We start from the raw sequence: 18,658 nt of genomic DNA on the forward strand, positions 1-18,658 counted from the left end.
GTCTATAAAGACTGCAACTTAAACTCGACAAGTTCGTAACTGTTTTCATGGATGACATTTCGATCTGCTCCAAGAGTGAGAAAGAACATGAGCAACATTTGCAAATTCATTCTTGAACTCTTAAGAAAAAGAACAACTCTATGCAAACTTTTCCAAGTGCAAGTTTTGGCTTAAAACCGACATGTTGTCAATCCAGCTAAGATTACTGCTATCCTTAACACACTATATTAGAAATCATCATTGATCACATATCCTGACCTTATGGAGTGACCTTGGAATGGAAATATGAATTAGTGAAATATAATGACAGTGGCCAACGTGATTATATTCCGGTAAGTCATAGAGATATCCCAATATCATTACATATGGAATAGAAAGTGAGTCACGAAAAATTCTCAAGCTATATGTTCAAAAACCCAAATGCAAGGGGCATGAAGGGTGAAAAATGATCATCTCAATATTTGTAGATATACGAAAACTCATCAAACTATCTATAAATCTCATACTCATTTAACAATCTTTCATATACCATAAAGGATATGAACAATCGAACCTTGAAATTTTACGTTCATGAATATCTCCTGATCATTGATACTTAATCATCACTTGTTATATCTAGATCCTCTCTGTTATTACACTTTTGGTGTAAATTTACACATGACTTTCATAAGCCATGTCATTTGAACCCTCAAACGTCGATATCACAAACACCATGTTCGCTATTACATTTTCTATGTCGAGATAATAAATATCTCATACACATAATCTTTTGAAGAATGGAACCTCCATAAGTGTAATGTATTGACTAGCATAGTCAAGAAACTTCTGCACTCGTGCATTTACTTATAGTAGACAACTTGGCACCATGCAAGTAATGGTGTCATACTCAAACAATAATTGTTCATTGTCAACTCGAAAATCAAAGGTGAAATACACTATCTCAAGTTATGGCTTGAGCTAAACTCATCACATCTGAAAAACTGCTGTAACAACTGAAATGATTCCATCATACTTTAACGTATCTTTCACTCGGGCCAATTAAGTCTGAATTCAAATGATCATTACATAGTTGAAAGTCACTGCTTTAGCATTTATACGGGTCTATGCGACTGCCAGATTATTCATGCCGAGTTCTCAAACTCTCACTATCACTCGAACGATTCAAAGTTCCAAATCATATTTGAAGCTCTTTCATACATAACTCTAAATCCGAAGGATTTACTCATTTGATGATAAACACATTATCATCCTTCTCACTTTAATGTTAACATTTTGAGTCCAAGGACTCATGCCCTGATAAAAGTTAATTCGATAGTTCTCACTACCTCGAAACAATTATTACACAATTATCCTCCGGAATTTTTAAAAGCTTCAATCAATTTTTCTCAAACAAATAAACTCTTAAATACAAGTACCCTGTTTTCCAAAGTCTTTATTTTCAAACTATCTCGGAATTTATAAAAATGAATTTTCACTTATGCGATTTATAAAATCTTATACATAAATTGAACTTTACGTACTTTGACTAGTACATATCAAATTATACTTTCGCTTCTACAAATTTCCACTTTAACTAAATCGAAATTATTTTACAAATTATACATAACCCTAGTTTTATTATGAACTACATTTCGTCACCTCCTCTAAAATTGCTTTCACTAATTATATAAACACTTTTGCATTCTTATCAATTTACATTCTTTTAATCAACTCTTTTCGTATTGTTCAAATTATTTCACATAAAATAGTACGTGTTGTACATAACTTAAGTCTTACTAATAGCTCCGCTTCGTTTATATTGTTATATCAAACGTCGCAACTTTTCAAAAATTACATTGGTTTATTATTAAAACTTTCGTATTGCTCTCCAATGCGTTTGGATCGAATTTATTCTCATTCTCCTTGCAAGAACGAGACTTACCTCTTTACGTATATCATCTCTTCCTTGCTATGCTAATCATTACGATGTTTCTACTTCCTGTATTTCACGGATAAACTATAACGCTCTCGTAAACATCAATACTACGATCTTTTGAAAAAGGAAGCAAAGGTTCCTTCATGATAGAAACAATATCTTATAAACAATGATTCGCATTTATTCGAATCCGCGTTTAAACTCGTGAGTAACTAATAGACCGACTCGCCATTAGTGCGAAAACACTTTTCTTACTCTGAAGGAGTTACCTTAAACATTTATGAAGATACTCTAAACATTTCTTCCTTCATGGATTGCAACTAGATGTTCTTCTACTCAAGTTTTAACCTAAGATTCAACATGAAACTGAAATCATAAATGTTGAAGCTACATCTTGAAACTATTTCTAAAGACAAGTTCTCATGTGTACTGAACGACGTCTTTCATTTAATTGCTCATGTTATCCTGAGGTCAATGAATCCTCAATTAACATCTCATTTGTCTATTAAACATCTCTTGAAAACTAAAGGTATTATGGTTACCTTTCGAAACTTGAAGCTGGTACTATCTCTAACAAACACCAGCCATACATCAAACTACGAAACTGAAATCTTTACGTACTCTACTCTATTTTATCTTCCTTACTATTTTGGCATGAACACTTAAAACTTTAATGAGCTCAACGACACATTTAATGCTGGTATAGCATCATCCTTTTAAAGGAAAACTAGTCAAACGACACTCTTGTTATTCCTTGGAAAATCTCCGCATTTAATGCACTTTGTAAATGACCTAATGAGGTTAAGGATCATGAGATCAAACGTGTAAACAAAACAATATACTTATTATTAACACTCATTGGAATTCACGAAAGGGCCCCGATTGTACCAGGGAACATGAAAATCAAACTTTATTGTTAAAATCCATTGGGATTCGCGTAACAGCCCCTAATATACATGGGAACGCAAAAACCAAATGATACGGAAATACTTCCATCTCTTCTCAACTGCTGATGCAAACGAGAGCTCTACCTAAAACTTCGGGACAAAGTTTCTAATAGCGGGGAGGTACTATAACGACCCTCAATTTTCCATTCTATATTTTTCCAATATTAAATGCCCAAACAATATAATTAAACTCAACGATTAAACTTTAATCAATAATTGTTAAGCGTTAAAATTTATAAAACGTAACAATTAACTTTATGTAATAAACGACAAGTTAAAAAGAAGATAAAAATAATGGGTTAATAAACCTTTGTGAACAAAATAAATAACCTTAAACTTTGTACATTTAAATAATTAAACTTGGATAATTAGGGAACCATTTAAGCTAAACTAAAGTACAAGGTTTAAAATGAAAAGGTTCCAATCTACCCCTTGTAACCCTAGCAGACTTTTAAAGGGGGTAAAATTACCCATATGCCCTCCCAAATTCGGCCACCCCCTCCCTAAACCCTAATCCTAACTTTTCCTTCAAGTAAACCTAAATCTAGAATCATCCTAATGCAACTATAAATAGATGAGCCATTCTTAGGTTTTCTTCATCCCATTCTCATACAAATAATTCTCTCTCAAGTCTCTCTCCCCTCTCTCTTGGAATTCGGCCAAGAAACCCCCACCACCATCGAAATTCATCAAGATCTTCAAGGGTTTTCCAAGTGATCTTCAAGTGTTCTTCGCGTTCTTCGTGTTCTTCAAGAATCTTCAAGGTGTTCTTCGAATCTTCAAGGCTTTGATCTTCAATCATCAAAGAATTTCTTCTTTTCTTGTTAGTCATCTTCGAATCTTCAAAGGTATAACATAAACCCTAAACTATTTACATAAACTTAGATCTTTGTTAATTCATATTCATAATATAAACTTGTTTATTCATAAGTATATACATAAACACACCTAGATCAAATACATTTATATTGTTCATGTAAAAAAAAACATATACATACATACATGTCGACTTTTTTTTAAAAAAAAAGGGGAAAAGGAAGTTTGATCTTTAAAAGCTAGGAGATTAGATAAAGATTTGTTTATGGTTAATTAAGGAAACAAAATAACTATATATTAATATATATATATATATATATATATATATATATATATATATATATATATATACATACATGTAAAAAAATATTTTTATATATATACATATATATACGAATTATATATACATATACATATTAAAACCCTAAACCCTAATTCCACCTAAACTATACTACTTTAATTAAAACCCTAATTTATTAAACCCTAATTAATTAAACCTAAACCCTAGACATTTATTAAACCCTGGGACATTTATTACTAATCCTTAATTATTAAAATACTACCTTGATTAATTAAACCTAGTTCATTAATGAAACCCTAATATTACTTAGACTATTATTTAACACTTACACTTATACTATTATTAACACCTATAACCTACTACTTATATTATAACACATAAAAACATTTTGGAATATGTATTAGAGATGTATAGATCTTCGAACTTTCTTGAAGAATGGTTTCTACGAAACTCTAGGTGGAAGGGTTTGGATTTTCCGATTTAAAGGATCCTATAGCTCAAACCCCTAGACCTGAAATGGTCATTCGAAGGGAAAGGGGTGATTGGAAGCTTATCTAATACGGCAAGTATCCTAAAATGGAAAACACTCTTAAAGTAGAAAATTTCTAGTTATAGAAACTTACTAAAATAAGGAACCTACTAAAAGTGGAAACTTTCTAAAAATAGAAACTTACCAGGAAAGGAAACTTAGTAAAACGAACTATACTTAAAACACTATCATACTTAAACAAATACTTAAACTTGGGCAAAAACACTTACTACTCTTAAGTGTCAATAGGTTGACTTTTCTGCTCACTCATCCAACTTTCTATTCCGAAGAATAACTAGCTCTCTCTCTACTTACTAAGGTAAACTCATAGCCCCACTCTTTATTGCTAGCAAACTTACTTACTTTTATTGGGGTGAGACACATGCTGTTTTTTACATTTTACACTTTAGACACAAGTACCAAATGCTAAAACTATGATATACCCGGCTATGTCCGACTAAGTCCCTACAGTGATATTTTTAATTGCTCGTTGATTGCATGCTTAATTATTGGGGGTAGGCCTATCGGGAGTAACATCCCCGATACATTTGACTAAGTCATTGTATTACTTAATAATGAAATTAAATCGACAAGGACAGACACAACTTGTCATTGGGGCAAACTTGAACGTTTAGTCTAAATATCACGTACTGGCATAACTTTTTGATCCTGCGGGAGATCAACTTTACAAACTAAATCTTGTAGTCTAAAACAATGTTCAAACTTATTTGCTAAACCTATGAACTTCACTCAACCTTTTTGGTTGACACTTTAGCATATTTTATCTCAGGTGCTGTTTGATTCAAGCTCTTATACTTACTGCTTATGTGATGCTACTTGAACATAGGATCAAGAGATATCGCATTTATTACTTCTGCATATGAACATTTACATTATTGATATTTTCGTCATTGTAACGACATTTCATTTTCCACTGCGTACTCTCAATAAAGATAATTTTATCATTTAGTATTGTTCTCATTTATTATAATATGTTGGTTTGTTTACTATTAGTGACGTTTCTTCCAGACCCTATCTGGAGGATGTTACATCACTTATGCAGCATCTCTGTACATTGACGGCCAATAGTATCCGAGCCACATTATTTTGGACGCAACTGTTTTGTTTCCCGAGTGCAAAGCGTACATTCCCTCGTGCACTTCCCGTATGATCGACTCTACTTGAGTTGGATTAACACACCGCAAATGGGGTCCCAGAAAAGACTTTCTATATAGAATTCCTTTGTCTAACAAATACATTGGTGCTTTCATCTTAATCTTTCTTGCTTCTATTGAATCTATCGGCAATGTACCTTTGTTTAGAAATTCTACTATTGGTATCATCCAACTCTGCTCCTCTTCTTCAACTGCGGTGGATACACCATCTGTCTCAATGGATTTTACTTTCACTTCATCAACCCAAATTTCTTTCTTAAAATGGCTGAATGTTAAGGCGGCTAACTTACTGAGCGCATTCGCCTTTTTATTCAATGTTCTTGAAATCTGAGTTATCTGGAATAAATCGAAGTCCACCGCGAGTTCTTGCACAAGCTTCAAGTACTTTTGCATTGATTCATCATGTGCTTCAAATATCCCGTTGAATTGATTTGCAACTAACTGCGAATCAACATATACTGACAGTTCTTTTACCTCCAGATATTTTGATACCCGCATTCCGGATAACAATGCTTCATACTCAGCTTCATTGTTTGTTACAGGGAAGCTAAAGCACAGCGCGAAGGTATATTCTTCTCCTTCTGGACTTTTTAGGACTATTCCTGCCCCTGCGCCTTCTGGACCACAAGCCCCATCCGTGTGCATTTCCCACAGCTGTTCGGGCGGAGGTGGTATTTCTTTTGATTCATGCGAGAGTTCGATATCTCCGGCTATTTCAGCCAGATAATCTGCTAGGACTTGCCCTTTTACCGCACTTCTTGGTGAGAAACTTATCTCATGCTCACCCAATTCAATAGTCCATTTGACCATGCGACCAAAATTTTCTGGTTTGTATAGCACCTGCTCAACAAGTAACAGCGAATGTAAACTTGCTAGAATTTATCAAGCAACTTTAAGTTTTTTGATAATACATTGTTTTTTGTCATACCTGCTTTATTGGCTGATCTGTTAGGACCATTATTGGATGTGCTTGAAAATATCTCCTCAAGCATCTAGCCGTATGCACGAGCGCATAAACCAGTTTTTCAATTACAGGGTAGTCTAATTCGCTTCCTGTTAAAGCTTTGCTAACAAAATATACAGGAATTTGTACCTGTTCGCACAGCATAATCATATAATTTTAAATGTCTATTGATTAAAAATTAGCTATTTTTAAGTTTATAGTGCGTACCTGGCCTCTGTCCGCTATCAATACTGAACTTATCGCTTCTTTTGATGCTGCTAAGTATAGTATCAATGTTTCTTCCGCAATCGACACAGTCATTGTCGACAACTCTTTTAACAACTTTTTCATTTCCTGAAACGTCACTTCTGCTTCCTCTGTCCACTTGAAGTCCGTTTTCTTCAAGCAATTCTTTAATGTCCAGAAAAAGGGGAGCGATCGCTCTGCGGATTTTGATAAGAACCTTGTTAATGCTGCCAATTTACCCGTTAAACTTTGCACCTCTTTTTTATTTCTGGGTGATGGCATATTCTATATTGCCTCTATTTTCTTTGGATTTGCGCGTATCCCGCGCTCAGTTATTATATGATCAAGAAACTTTCCTTCCTCTTCTCCAAAACTGCACTTCGACGGGTTGAGCTTCATATTTATCTTTCTCAACGATGCAAACATCTCTAATATATCTTCCAACAAACCTTGTTCTGTTGTGCTTTTTATAACTAAATCATCAACGTATGCTTCTAAATTTCTGCCAATCTGACCTTTGAAAGCCTCATCTATTACGCGTTGGTATGTTGCTCCGGCATTCTGTAGACCGAATGGCATCTTGGTATAGCAGTATATGCCCTGACTTGTGTGAAAGGCAGTTTTATCCTCATCGTCTGCTGCCATCTGTATCTGATGGTATCCTTTGTATGCATCCAGAAAACATTTATATCGAAAGCCAGCTAGCGACTCAACCTTCTAGTCTATTTCTGGTAGAGGATAATTGTCCTTGGGACCGGCTTTATTAATGTCCGTGAAGTCAACACACATGCGCCAAGACCCATCAGGATTTTTTACCAGTACTGGGTTTGCTACTCACGTTTGGTACCTTACTTCTCGTAATATGTTTGCTTTGACCAACTTGTTGACTTCCGCCTTCAACCATTCGCTTCTTTCCGGTGCCATACTGCGTTTCTTTTGTCGCACTGGCATCAAACTTGGATTTACATTAAGTTTATGCTCAGCAATTTCTCTTGGCACGCCAGTCATGTCCGCTTCTTTCCATTCAAAGACATCCGTATTATAAGCTAATATGTTACGAAGCTTAAACTTTGTCTCATCGGACAATCCTCCGCCGATTTTAATTTTTTGCTCTGGATATCGTGGGTTTGCGATGATCATGCAGCTTCGAAGCTGTTCTACCTCACTTAGCTGTTTTTCTGCTTGTTCTACAGCTGCAACACTTGCATCTTGCTTCTCTGACCTTATCGTTGCAATTCCTAATGGTGTTAGGAATTTGATAAGGCCATGCACTGTGGAAGGGATAGTTGCCAACTTTTGCAAAGTTGTGCGTCCTAAAAGCGTATTATATTTTGAGTAAGACCTTACTATAGCGAATTTTACTATTGTACTTCTTACTAACTCCTTATTATCATCATCTACCAGCTCAAGCTCTAATTTAATGATCCCAATTGGCCACGCGGACTCGCCAGAAAATCCTGATAATGCCGTGCTAGGAGCTACTAGCTCGGCTCGCACAGCCCCTGACAGCAAGCGAAAACAATGTTCGTACATTATATCAACACCGCAACCGGTGTCTATATGCAATCGTTTTATGATGTACCTGCAGCTTTTAACGTGTCCTTTAATTGTGATGGGCGCATCCGAGGGTTCCTGTGCTATGGCCGGGAACATGATGGGAGTGTTTTCCCATTCTTTAGATACTTCTAACTTGAGTCTTTGATTTGCTCGTCCGCTGATTACCATATTAATGGTTTTATCCGTTTCCCTTCCCCCATTCTTCTTTTGCCACGGATATTCCTTTTCTCATTTCGGCTTATCGCTTGATGCTTTTCCACTCTTCTTCAAGTGTTGCAATCATCCTCTTTTGAGTTCAGCAACTATCTTTTCGATTAGATGCCGACATTCGTTGGTTTCATGACCATAATCATCATGAAAATAGCAAAATTTAGTTTTGTCTCTATTCCCATACTTTGACAAAGGCACTGGGGGGTCGAAGCTATTGCATACTGCCTCTGTAGCTAAAATTTCTTTTGGTGTTTTTGTGAGGTCTTTTATTTACGCATCATTATCGGTGTGGTTGCTTTTAAACCTCTGACTTCCTCCCCCTTTATTGTTATTGAATTTGAGATACTTATCATTATGATGTTTACCACTCCTGGGTTGCCCGTTACTGCCATAACGCTTGCCAGACTCTGATCCTCTTCCCTACATTCGATAATAATCATCATCGATATCCATACTTGAAGAGGTATTTCCGCAATTTTGCTTTATGTCTTCTTGTGCCCGCATATAATCATGCGTTTCTTTTACAGCTTCTGCAAAATTTTTTGGCACTCTTCTGCGTAACTGATAATGCTAAAAACAAACATATATTTCTTAGCATTATCCTTCAAGAAAGACAAGCTTTTAGTTGCAATTGTTCTATTTACAAGTGATATTCATTTAAATAATAAAAGGTGAAGACAAAAGACAGATTCGACGATTTGAAGACGCAAATGACCAAAAAGCTCAAATGTACAAGATACAATCCAAGTGGTTCAATTTATTGATAAGAAACGTCTAAAAATTATAAAACTACAAGTCGCAAAACGCAAAGTACAAGATATTAAATTGTACGCAAGGACGTTCGAAAATCCGGAACCGGGACATGAACCAACTATCAACGCGCGACTCAACGGAGCTAAAATTACAAATCAATGATGCACAAGAATATAATATAATATATATAATTATATAAAATTATATATATTATATTATATAATATTTAAATAACGAGCAGCCCACGTTTTGGAATCATATGTGACCAGGAAAAGGAGGCCATGCGATCGCATGGCCTGGAGGCTTTAAATCCATGTGATCGCATGGAGCACTGTACATGGCCAAGTCTTATAAATAGCAGCGAATTCGACGAGTTTTAATTACACCTTCATCATACTTCAATCTCACTCTCTCAATATATATATTTATATTTATATTTTAATTTTAATTTTAAGTTAATAATAATAAGGTTATAGTAGCGAATTTTTTAAGGTTTTGTAAGTCGAAACTCTGTCCGTGTAACACTACGCGATTAATACTCATTGTAAGTTATGTTCAACCTTTTTAAATTAATGTCTCGTAGCTAAGTTATTATTATGTTTATTTAAGCAGAAGTAATCGTGATGTTGAACTAAATATTAAGACTGGGTTATTGGGCTTTGGACCATAATTGGGGTTTGGACAAAAGACCGACACTTGTAGAAATTGGACTATGGGCTATTAATGGGCTTTATATTTATTTAAATGAATGATAGTTCGTTAATTTAATATATAGAATTACAATTTGAGGTAATTATAAATAACCACATACACTCGATCGGACACGATGGGCGGGATATTTATAAATACTAATAATCGTTCATTTAACCGGACACGGGAATGGATTAATAGTCAATGGACTCATTAAAACAGGGGTGGATTACATATAAGGACACTTGGCGTAATTGTTAACAAAGTATTAAAACCTTGGATTACACGCAGTCGATATCCTGGTGTAATTATTAAACAAAGTATTAAAACCTTGTTACAGTTTAAGTCCCCAATTAGTTGAAATATTTGACTTCGGATGTAAGGGTAATTTGACGAGGATACTCGCACTTTATATTTATGACCGATGGACTATTATGGACAAAAACCAGATGGACGTATCGAATAATCCAGGACAAAGGACAATTAACCCATGGTAATAAATTAAAATCAACATGTCGAACATCATGATTACGGAAGTTTAAATAAGCATAATTCCTTTAATTTATATCTCATCGTACTTTTATTTACCGTCATTTTATTTATCGTACTTTAAATTATTGCACTTTTATTTATCGCACTTTTATTTATCATCATTTACTTTACGCTTTAAATTAAGTCATTTGTATATTTAATATTTTACATTAGGTTTTAATTGCGACTTAAGACATAAAATCGACAAACCAGTCATTAAACGGTAAAAACCTCCCCTTTATAATAATTATATAATTATATATATATATATATATATATATATATATATATATATATATATATATATATATACAAATAGAGTTTAAAATAAATATAGCGTTAAACTTAGTTGTATCCCTGTGGAACGAACCGAACTTACTAAAAACTACACTACTCTACGATTAGGTACACTGCCTATAAGTGTTGTAGCAAGGTTTAGGTATATCCATTCAATAAATAAATAAATAACTTGTGTAAAATTGTATCGTATTTAATAGTATTTCATAGTAAAATTAATTGTATTACGTACTACACCTCGCACACATCAGTAACCGCTGCCATAAAGATAGGTGTCTGTCGGTATCTATACAATGTATAAAGCCGGACACCTTCTGCCTTTCTGGCAAGTCCTGTATTTTGGCCACCTCCTTGGTGTACATGTCTATTATCTCTCCTAAACTTTCTTTCGGTTTCTGCTTAATGTCGTGGCATTCGACATGTGTTCTTTTACTGGCGCGTAAGTTGTGGAAGTTTAATAAAAACCTTGAGCGCAGATCCGCAAAACCTGTAATGCTTTGGGCTGGTAAATTATTGAACCACTCCCTTGCCACTCCTTGCAGCACTATTGGTAGCATATGGCATGCTACTGCATCGCTCCAGCTGTGTGTTCTTGCAGTTTCTTCAAATTTTTGCAAAAAGTCATCTGGGTCTGATAACCCATCGTAACTTCCAAGTGTTAATGGCAACACATGTGCGACTGTGAAAGGATGATTGGAAATATGTGGCACAAACTTTTCTGTTGTGGGAGCTAGCTCAAGGCTTTGCCTAGCTTTTTGCCCTTGCATCACTGCGAACCAATTGCTCATAAATTCTTGTACCCGTGCTGGCTCATTGAAAGCTGGTGCCAAGTGTGGTGGCGCGACTTGCTGCAATTGAGATATGAAGCTGTTTGATTGAGTCGCAACGTAGTGCGCCCCACTATATTGGTTGCTTGCAACGGTATGGATTGGTTGCGAAGACGCGTACGTCGTTGACCCTTGTTGTGATGTCTGCGTAATATATGAACCATCTGGATTTCTCAGACCCATCTGCCTTATTCTTTCCCGAGCCTTCTCGGTAGTAACCCTTTCAATCGAAGTTTCGGGTTCAACCGAGGCGTTGTGAAAGGATCCGAAACTAATCATCCGGACGTTGTCCATATTGATTACAAACGAATTACAATAGTTAATAACATTGCGAGGTACTTGCCCTCTATATGATACATCTTACAAACGTTGCATTTATTCTTAAAAGACAATCTATAGTTACATCCATAATTGACATATTCGCCTGACATTTCATAATATTCAAATGACCTAAACCGCCATTTACTTAATAATAGTCTCTATGAACTTCAATGACTCGAATGCAACGCCTTATGATATAAGTCCTTAATGGCCTCAAGTAGTATCCTTAGTACGAGATAATGCACAGCGGAAGACTTAATTCATACCTGAGAATAACATGCTTTAAAATGTCAACATAAAGTTGGTGAGATATAGGTTTAATGTCGACAGCGATATAAATATAGACCACAAGATTTCATATATAAACATTTTAATAAAAATATTCTAAGTGGTTGAGCACTTGGTAACCATACTTAACAATTAATCACGTCGCATATTCCCTTTAATATGAAATCTTACTACACTGTACCAAGTGTAGTCACGAAACGAAGTACTGTGCAACCGTTGAATACTGGTCGTCCAGTCCGGTTGGGGTTGTCAGGCCCGATAGATCTATCAACAGGATTCGCGTTTACAATACCGCTGTAAATATTAGTTACCAAGCTACAGGGAAGTATGCCAGTGGTACAACTCAACGTAGAATATATTTTTCAGTTACTTGTGTCCATAACGTAAAACATAAAATACATGTATTCTCATCCCGAAATATTTAGAGTTTAAAAGTGGGACTATATACTCACTTTCGTCTTGAAGATATATATAATTTGACTTGGTCTCCGGTTGATATCACGAACCTATCCATATATAATATATCAATACCTTTTCTTTTTAAACAAACGTCACATATATATACTTGTTATACTTTTAATACTTTGAATAATTCCTTAGTCCGTAGTTAGCAGCTCGTTGTTAGTAATTCAATTTTAATGGTTCATTTTTAGATGTTTAATATACCCGCAATGAAATAAATAAAACCCCCAACGAAATAAATAAAACCCCATCGTATATGTATTGGTCGAGATTAATCTTGACCCACGGTACCGGTGTTGTCAAATGACGTGTTGCGTACATAAAGTACCGGTGTTGTCAAATGACGTGTTGCGTACAAACATGGGATCTTATGATTAATCTTCTCGTGTTGTTTACGGGTGATCCTGAACCATATAAAATTGAATTATAAGTACATATATATAAAATATCATGTTATCTTAGAAATATGTGATTTATTTAATTTTTCCCAATTAATCCCGAAGTTAAACAAGTCTAGGATAACCAATTTTGTTTCGGTCATAGTTTCTTCGTTACAAATCCGTTTTCGTTGATTCAACTTGCCATCTCCTTGGATCGAGTCCCTCTTTAAGACTATGAACTGAAAATACCTTGGTTTGTATTCAAAATCACACGGCATAGGTGAAACTTTAGTGAAACTTATGAAGTTAAACATTTTTGTTACAAAAAAATAACACTTAATGACCATTTTTCTAAAAATACTTATACTTTGAATTAAATCATGAAATTTCTATGTGTTAACATATTTATAGTAAAAATCATTTTTCCAGAACATAAACCTCCAATTCAAAGTTTAAGATAGTTTTTAATTATCCAACCCAAAACAGTCCCCGGTTACACTCCGACGTCGTAAAAACAGTTTTTAAGATATTCTTTGAAAAACCAAGTTATACCTTGTTAAGTTAGCATATATTTAAGTTATATTACAGGTCTTGAAGTATTTTAAAAGTTAAGTTAGAAGGATCTATTTAGTTTGCAAACAAGTTTGAAAACTTTCAAACTATGTTCTTGTTGTTAAAATTGTATACCACAAAATATGATAGCTATATATATATGAATCGAATAAGGTTATGAACATAGATACTACCTCAAGTTCCTTGGACAAGGTTTCTGTAAAAGAGGAGTAAAAAGCTAGAACCAAAAGGGTGATGGAATTGGATGAAAGATTGGAAGTAAGTTTGTGTTCTTGGAAGGATTTCTTGAAGTGTTTTTGTATGGTTTTCTTATGGTGTTTAAGTAAGGTTTTTGAAGCTAAATGATGGGGAAAATGCTTGGAGATGATCAAGTATGAAGTTAAGAGTATTTTGAGAGAGAAATGGAAGTGTAAGTATGAGAAAATGGGGTGAAGAAATGGTGTGCATGCATAAAAACGTTTTTAGGTTATAAAGGAAAAAAAAATACCTAACTTTGTTTTCTTGCTAAATAATTCATGCTACTTGACAAATGGTTGGTTCCACATGTTTCTTAATCATTTAAGGCTGCTAAGGAGCAGATTTTTATTGGTATATACCAATAGTAAATACATCTAGAAGCTGCGTATGATACGGGTACATATACCCTAGGTATACGTATAGAAATCTTTGAGAAAACGGAACGAGGATTCAAATATAGCTATCTTTTGTAAATACACTTATATTATTTTATGTATTTAAGTCTTTAAAAGTGATTAAATACATTACTTATACGATATATGTATAAACATTATAGGTCATAAGTATTTAAGTCAAATAACGTTACGTATGGTTATCGTTTTGAAAACTTAAGTTAGTAGTTTCAAAATATACTTATAACTTATTGTTATTAATACAAAATGAGATATTAAAACATTCTTAGATCATGTTAAATATGTATATATACATATATATACACAAACGTATAATTATCATATATTGTATAGTTCGTGATATCATCGGTCAAACTAGACGGTCAAACGTTGTGTAAAACTCTTTTCGAAAACATAAGTCTCAACAATTTGGATTGCTTATCATGTTGGTAAGGTTTAATTTATGTAAATATTAATCTTATGAGTATAGAATGATCGAAAAAGTGCGGGTCAACTTTAGGGTTTTTGCTTATCGTGTCGGAACCATATAGAGATTAGAGTTTAAATTTGGTCGGAAATTTCCGGGTCGTTACAGTACCCACCCGTTAAAGAAATTTCGTCCTCGAAATTTGGTAGAGGTTGTCATAAATAACAATAGGAATGTTTTCATGACGAATATGAGGTAATAATTAAATTTTATCATTATTGAAAGATTTAGATAAAACGATTCGGTTATGTGAGACGCACGAGCGAAGCTATCACAAAAGAGTGAAATGAGTAAATATAGAATTGTTGTAACCGATGACGTGATTATGATCGATTTCCGGGATTTAAGGGTTTTAAAGAAAATCTTATGTAATAAGATTTAGTTTTGCGGCGATCAGGATCTTCTTTGATTTAACGCGGCAATCTGTTTTGATTTCTTTGTCGAATATTTCACTATAAATTTACCTCCTTCCCTTTCTTTCTTCCTACATCTTCTATTCTTTCTCTTTAGTTCCTACTTTAAGACATTCGCTAATATGCTCCATCCCATTCTAATCCTTGTTATATTTCTAACTTTCATATCTTTCATTCTTCTTTTTCATCTATCACCAGAAGAATCTATTCTCTTTTATCCTTTCCTTGGAATTATAATGTTTTTAATTCTCCCGTGCCTTTACGTTGCAATACGTATTGATATGCACGGTTTGTAGTTTCGGGGTTGTTGTTAGGTTTTATACCTTCCCTTATATTTCGATGTTCCTACTCCCGTCCCTTAAAATCATTGTCATCCACAGTTAATGCTCTCTCTTATTTGCTGTGGTTTATGTTCCTATTTCTATTATGAGGTTTTGTCCCTTCGTTTCTTCTTCCTGTCCTCGAGCCAAGCGAACAATGGTCCGAAATTCGTAGGTAGGAAATTTGGAATGAACCTAGCTATTGGTTTTAGAATGAAATTGTAATGGCACGATCTTGATTCGTTAAATTACTCGAATATTCCGGAAAAATAGAACTAACAAGGTGATACGTTCTAATATGTTTGGAGACTTGATAGAATGTAAGAGCCGTGTAACATGGCACATGATGACGGTACTGTGAATCATCACATTCCATTAGAAACTTAACATGACTTTCTGTAATATAATGAAGTTGATCAAGTTTCATTATATTATACTAATTCATGCATCAGTTCCCAACACTACTTCAAATCATTTATATTTTAATCTCGGAGGTTTCAGAATTTAGAAATTAACACAGTTTCTTTTATATTGTAACGCAGATGTTACGGAGAGATAAATGATCGCAGATAGGAATAGTTGTAAAAATATCTCCAGAAATATGAAAAATATGTATAACGAATGATATGAAGATATCTTATAATATCTAAGATAAGATGATGATGAAAAATATCATCCGGGCAAGGTTTTGAATAAAGAGTAGGGTTCTTACTGACGGTTTCAGCAGGTACGGAATCGTTTGTATTCTTTGAGAGCAGGTTCAGTCCCTGTGATTTATCCACAGCCTCTTTCATACTTTGCTTCATCCGTTTTCTAGTTCCAAACTTTTTTTTTTTTTTTCAGCTTTACCACCTTACTATTCTTTGTCATCAAACTTTTGACCGTTAAAGTCGTTTACAGTTTTTGCTGCTTCGTTAGCATTTCAAGAACTATTTCATAGTCCCGGGTGTTTTTCAGAAACTTCACGTTCAGATTATGAAATTCTTAGGGATAGATATTATAGATATGATGGAAGAAGTTCCGCGAGATTTTCAAAATACTGATTGTTGATTTCGCCAAAAGGACAACGATCTGCTGGTGCACCTGTTGATGTTGTCGAGGGATATAAAAGGTTTTCCGGTAATGACGGCAAAAGGACAAGGTATAAATATCATGATTATAATAGAAATAATCTCACTGAAAAGTCGAAGTGGAGCTGTGACAAAATTAGCTTCTTGAAAAGGAATTGTAGGGTTGTTCTTGCTAATAAATGGCAAAGGATTCAATACGTTATGTGTTAAATTATGAATTTGGGTTCGAGAGTTCTTCAGGTGTATAACTGTATGTATAAATCTTCATTCCGTAGGCGAGGTGCGGCGGGTTCAACTTCTCGGTCGAGGTGTTTTCAGGAATCATGAAAGGATTTGAATGCGAATGGTAATCGTCAAGTTACGAATGAGGTTTAAGATAAAATCAAGTGGCAAGCTTGAAGAATTGTTTAGCTTCATATGTTACAATCAACATTTTAATTCATTTTAATTGTCCAGAGTTAGCCGGAACAGTTAGCGTGGAATCCTTAATAGATTTTTAATTAGTTAAATCGTGTGTTTCTAACAATTTTTTTTTTATTTTGTCCAATGTTTTCTTCTTTATGCCACTTGTTGGATTCTGGTAGGTCAAAATCCGAATATGAAATTTGATTGAAAATGGTTATTCTGGGGTGAGCGGATACGAATATCGGTGGTTGTAAGTAAGATAATAGATAACCGTTGAATCAGATTCAAGAATGTACAATATAACTTATTAATGTGAATTCTAAATATTCCTCGGGTACTACCCACCCATTAAAATATTTTCATCATTAATAGTTTGTACGAAGGAATTTTTAATTACTATCTTTATGAAAATATACTTGCATATATATTTTCTTCAGAGATAATCATAGATTTAATGAGTCAATAAGATATTAAACTCATTTGATTTATCGTTAATTCTAGGTTACATAATCTCTAAGACTTTAGAAATTACATAATCGTCATACGATACGTAAAGCGAAGATAATCGATGTAGAACGATATATAGAACGAAGATCATACTCGAAGTACAGATATTGAGTCGTGTGATGTTGATATTCGAGATACAGATTGTGATGTTGAGATTTAAGGCGCGGTTGTGATTGGGGTGATAAAGGTACTGTCGGCGTTGACGATGGTAGTACGGATTATGCTGCTGGTGCTGCTGTTGGTGTTTGTAACCTTCGCACCATATTCTCCAAAACCACTACCCGAGCACGGAGTTCGTTGACTTCTTCTATTATACCGGGATGATTGACGGTTGGAACGAGCGAATGAACAAGATTTGAAATATGGGATAGTATGTAATCATGACGAGATACTCTAGAAATGAGCGAGAAAATGGTGTTTCGAATAGGTTCGCCGGTAAGTGCTTCAGGTTCATCGTTAAGAGGACAATTTGGTGGATGGAATGGATCACCTTCTTCTTGCCTCCAGAAATTTAGTATATTAATACCCATCCCCAATTCATCCAGAATAGATGATGGGAAATTGGTTGATCCATTCCGGTAACGCTGTTCTCGGAGCTCGAATGGAAATCCATATCGGCGAAGCTATCGAAGTCGGAGGAATTTGAGCTGGATGAAGAATCCATCTTGTATGGTCAGAGAAATGAATTTTTGGTTTGGAATAGATTATAGGAGTTGGGTTTGGTACTCTTCAATACATAATTTACATATGTATATATAATATCAAAATCCCATGAATTACGGAGAATCTTTGAAATACGTCAGGCAATGTCTATAGTAACAGATACGCTAGGATATGAATTTTGTCTATACATTATCGATGCACTAAATGCAGTAAGACGTGTCTAGACTTAAGAATGATAAGCAGGCAGTTCCCTAAGGATGATAAGCAGATGATTTCCGACTAGGATTGATAAGCAAAACTTTTGACAGGCAGACACGGTCAAAGTCCAGACTCACTTAATGTATCCTAACAACTACTAGTTAGACACACTAATGCAAGGCCTGGTTCGCTAAGACCAACGCTC

The 18,658-nt window shown here is 34.6% G+C and overlaps 2 protein-coding genes across 2 annotated transcripts; both read right to left on the reverse strand.

The window, feature by feature from the left end:
- Positions 1-5,563: 5,563 nt before the first annotated feature.
- On the reverse strand, positions 5,564-7,154 carry LOC139870997 (uncharacterized). Its single transcript, XM_071858756.1, has 3 exons — positions 6,855-7,154; positions 6,612-6,776; positions 5,564-6,523 (listed from the first exon to the last, which is right to left on the reverse strand). The coding sequence occupies exons 1-3, from the start codon at positions 7,152-7,154 to the stop codon at positions 5,564-5,566; spliced, it is 1,425 nt and encodes a 474-aa protein (XP_071714857.1).
- Positions 7,155-7,706: 552 nt separating this feature from the next.
- LOC139870999 (uncharacterized) lies at positions 7,707-8,597 on the reverse strand. The gene has a single exon (XM_071858757.1). It carries the CDS (start codon positions 8,595-8,597, stop codon positions 7,707-7,709), a length of 891 nt encoding a protein of 296 aa, XP_071714858.1.
- Positions 8,598-18,658: the final 10,061 nt, after the last annotated feature.

The sequence above is a fragment of the Rutidosis leptorrhynchoides genome, chromosome 10 (genome assembly GCF_046630445.1).
Source record: "Rutidosis leptorrhynchoides isolate AG116_Rl617_1_P2 chromosome 10, CSIRO_AGI_Rlap_v1, whole genome shotgun sequence".
Taxonomy (NCBI): Eukaryota; Viridiplantae; Streptophyta; class Magnoliopsida; order Asterales; family Asteraceae; genus Rutidosis; species Rutidosis leptorrhynchoides.

Coding starts and splice junctions, on each gene's coding strand:
- LOC139870997 (XM_071858756.1), bottom strand. CDS start 7,154: ATGCCATCACCCAGAAATAAAAAAGAGGTGCAAAGTTTAACGGGTAAA. Junction 6,777..6,854: donor TGATAGCGGACAGAGGCCAG/GTACGCACTATA, acceptor CTGTGCGAACAG/GTACAAATTCCTGTATATTT. Junction 6,524..6,611: donor CAGATCAGCCAATAAAGCAG/GTATGACAAAAA, acceptor CTTGTTGAGCAG/GTGCTATACAAACCAGAAAA.
- LOC139870999 (XM_071858757.1), bottom strand. CDS start 8,597: ATGGTAATCAGCGGACGAGCAAATCAAAGACTCAAGTTAGAAGTATCT.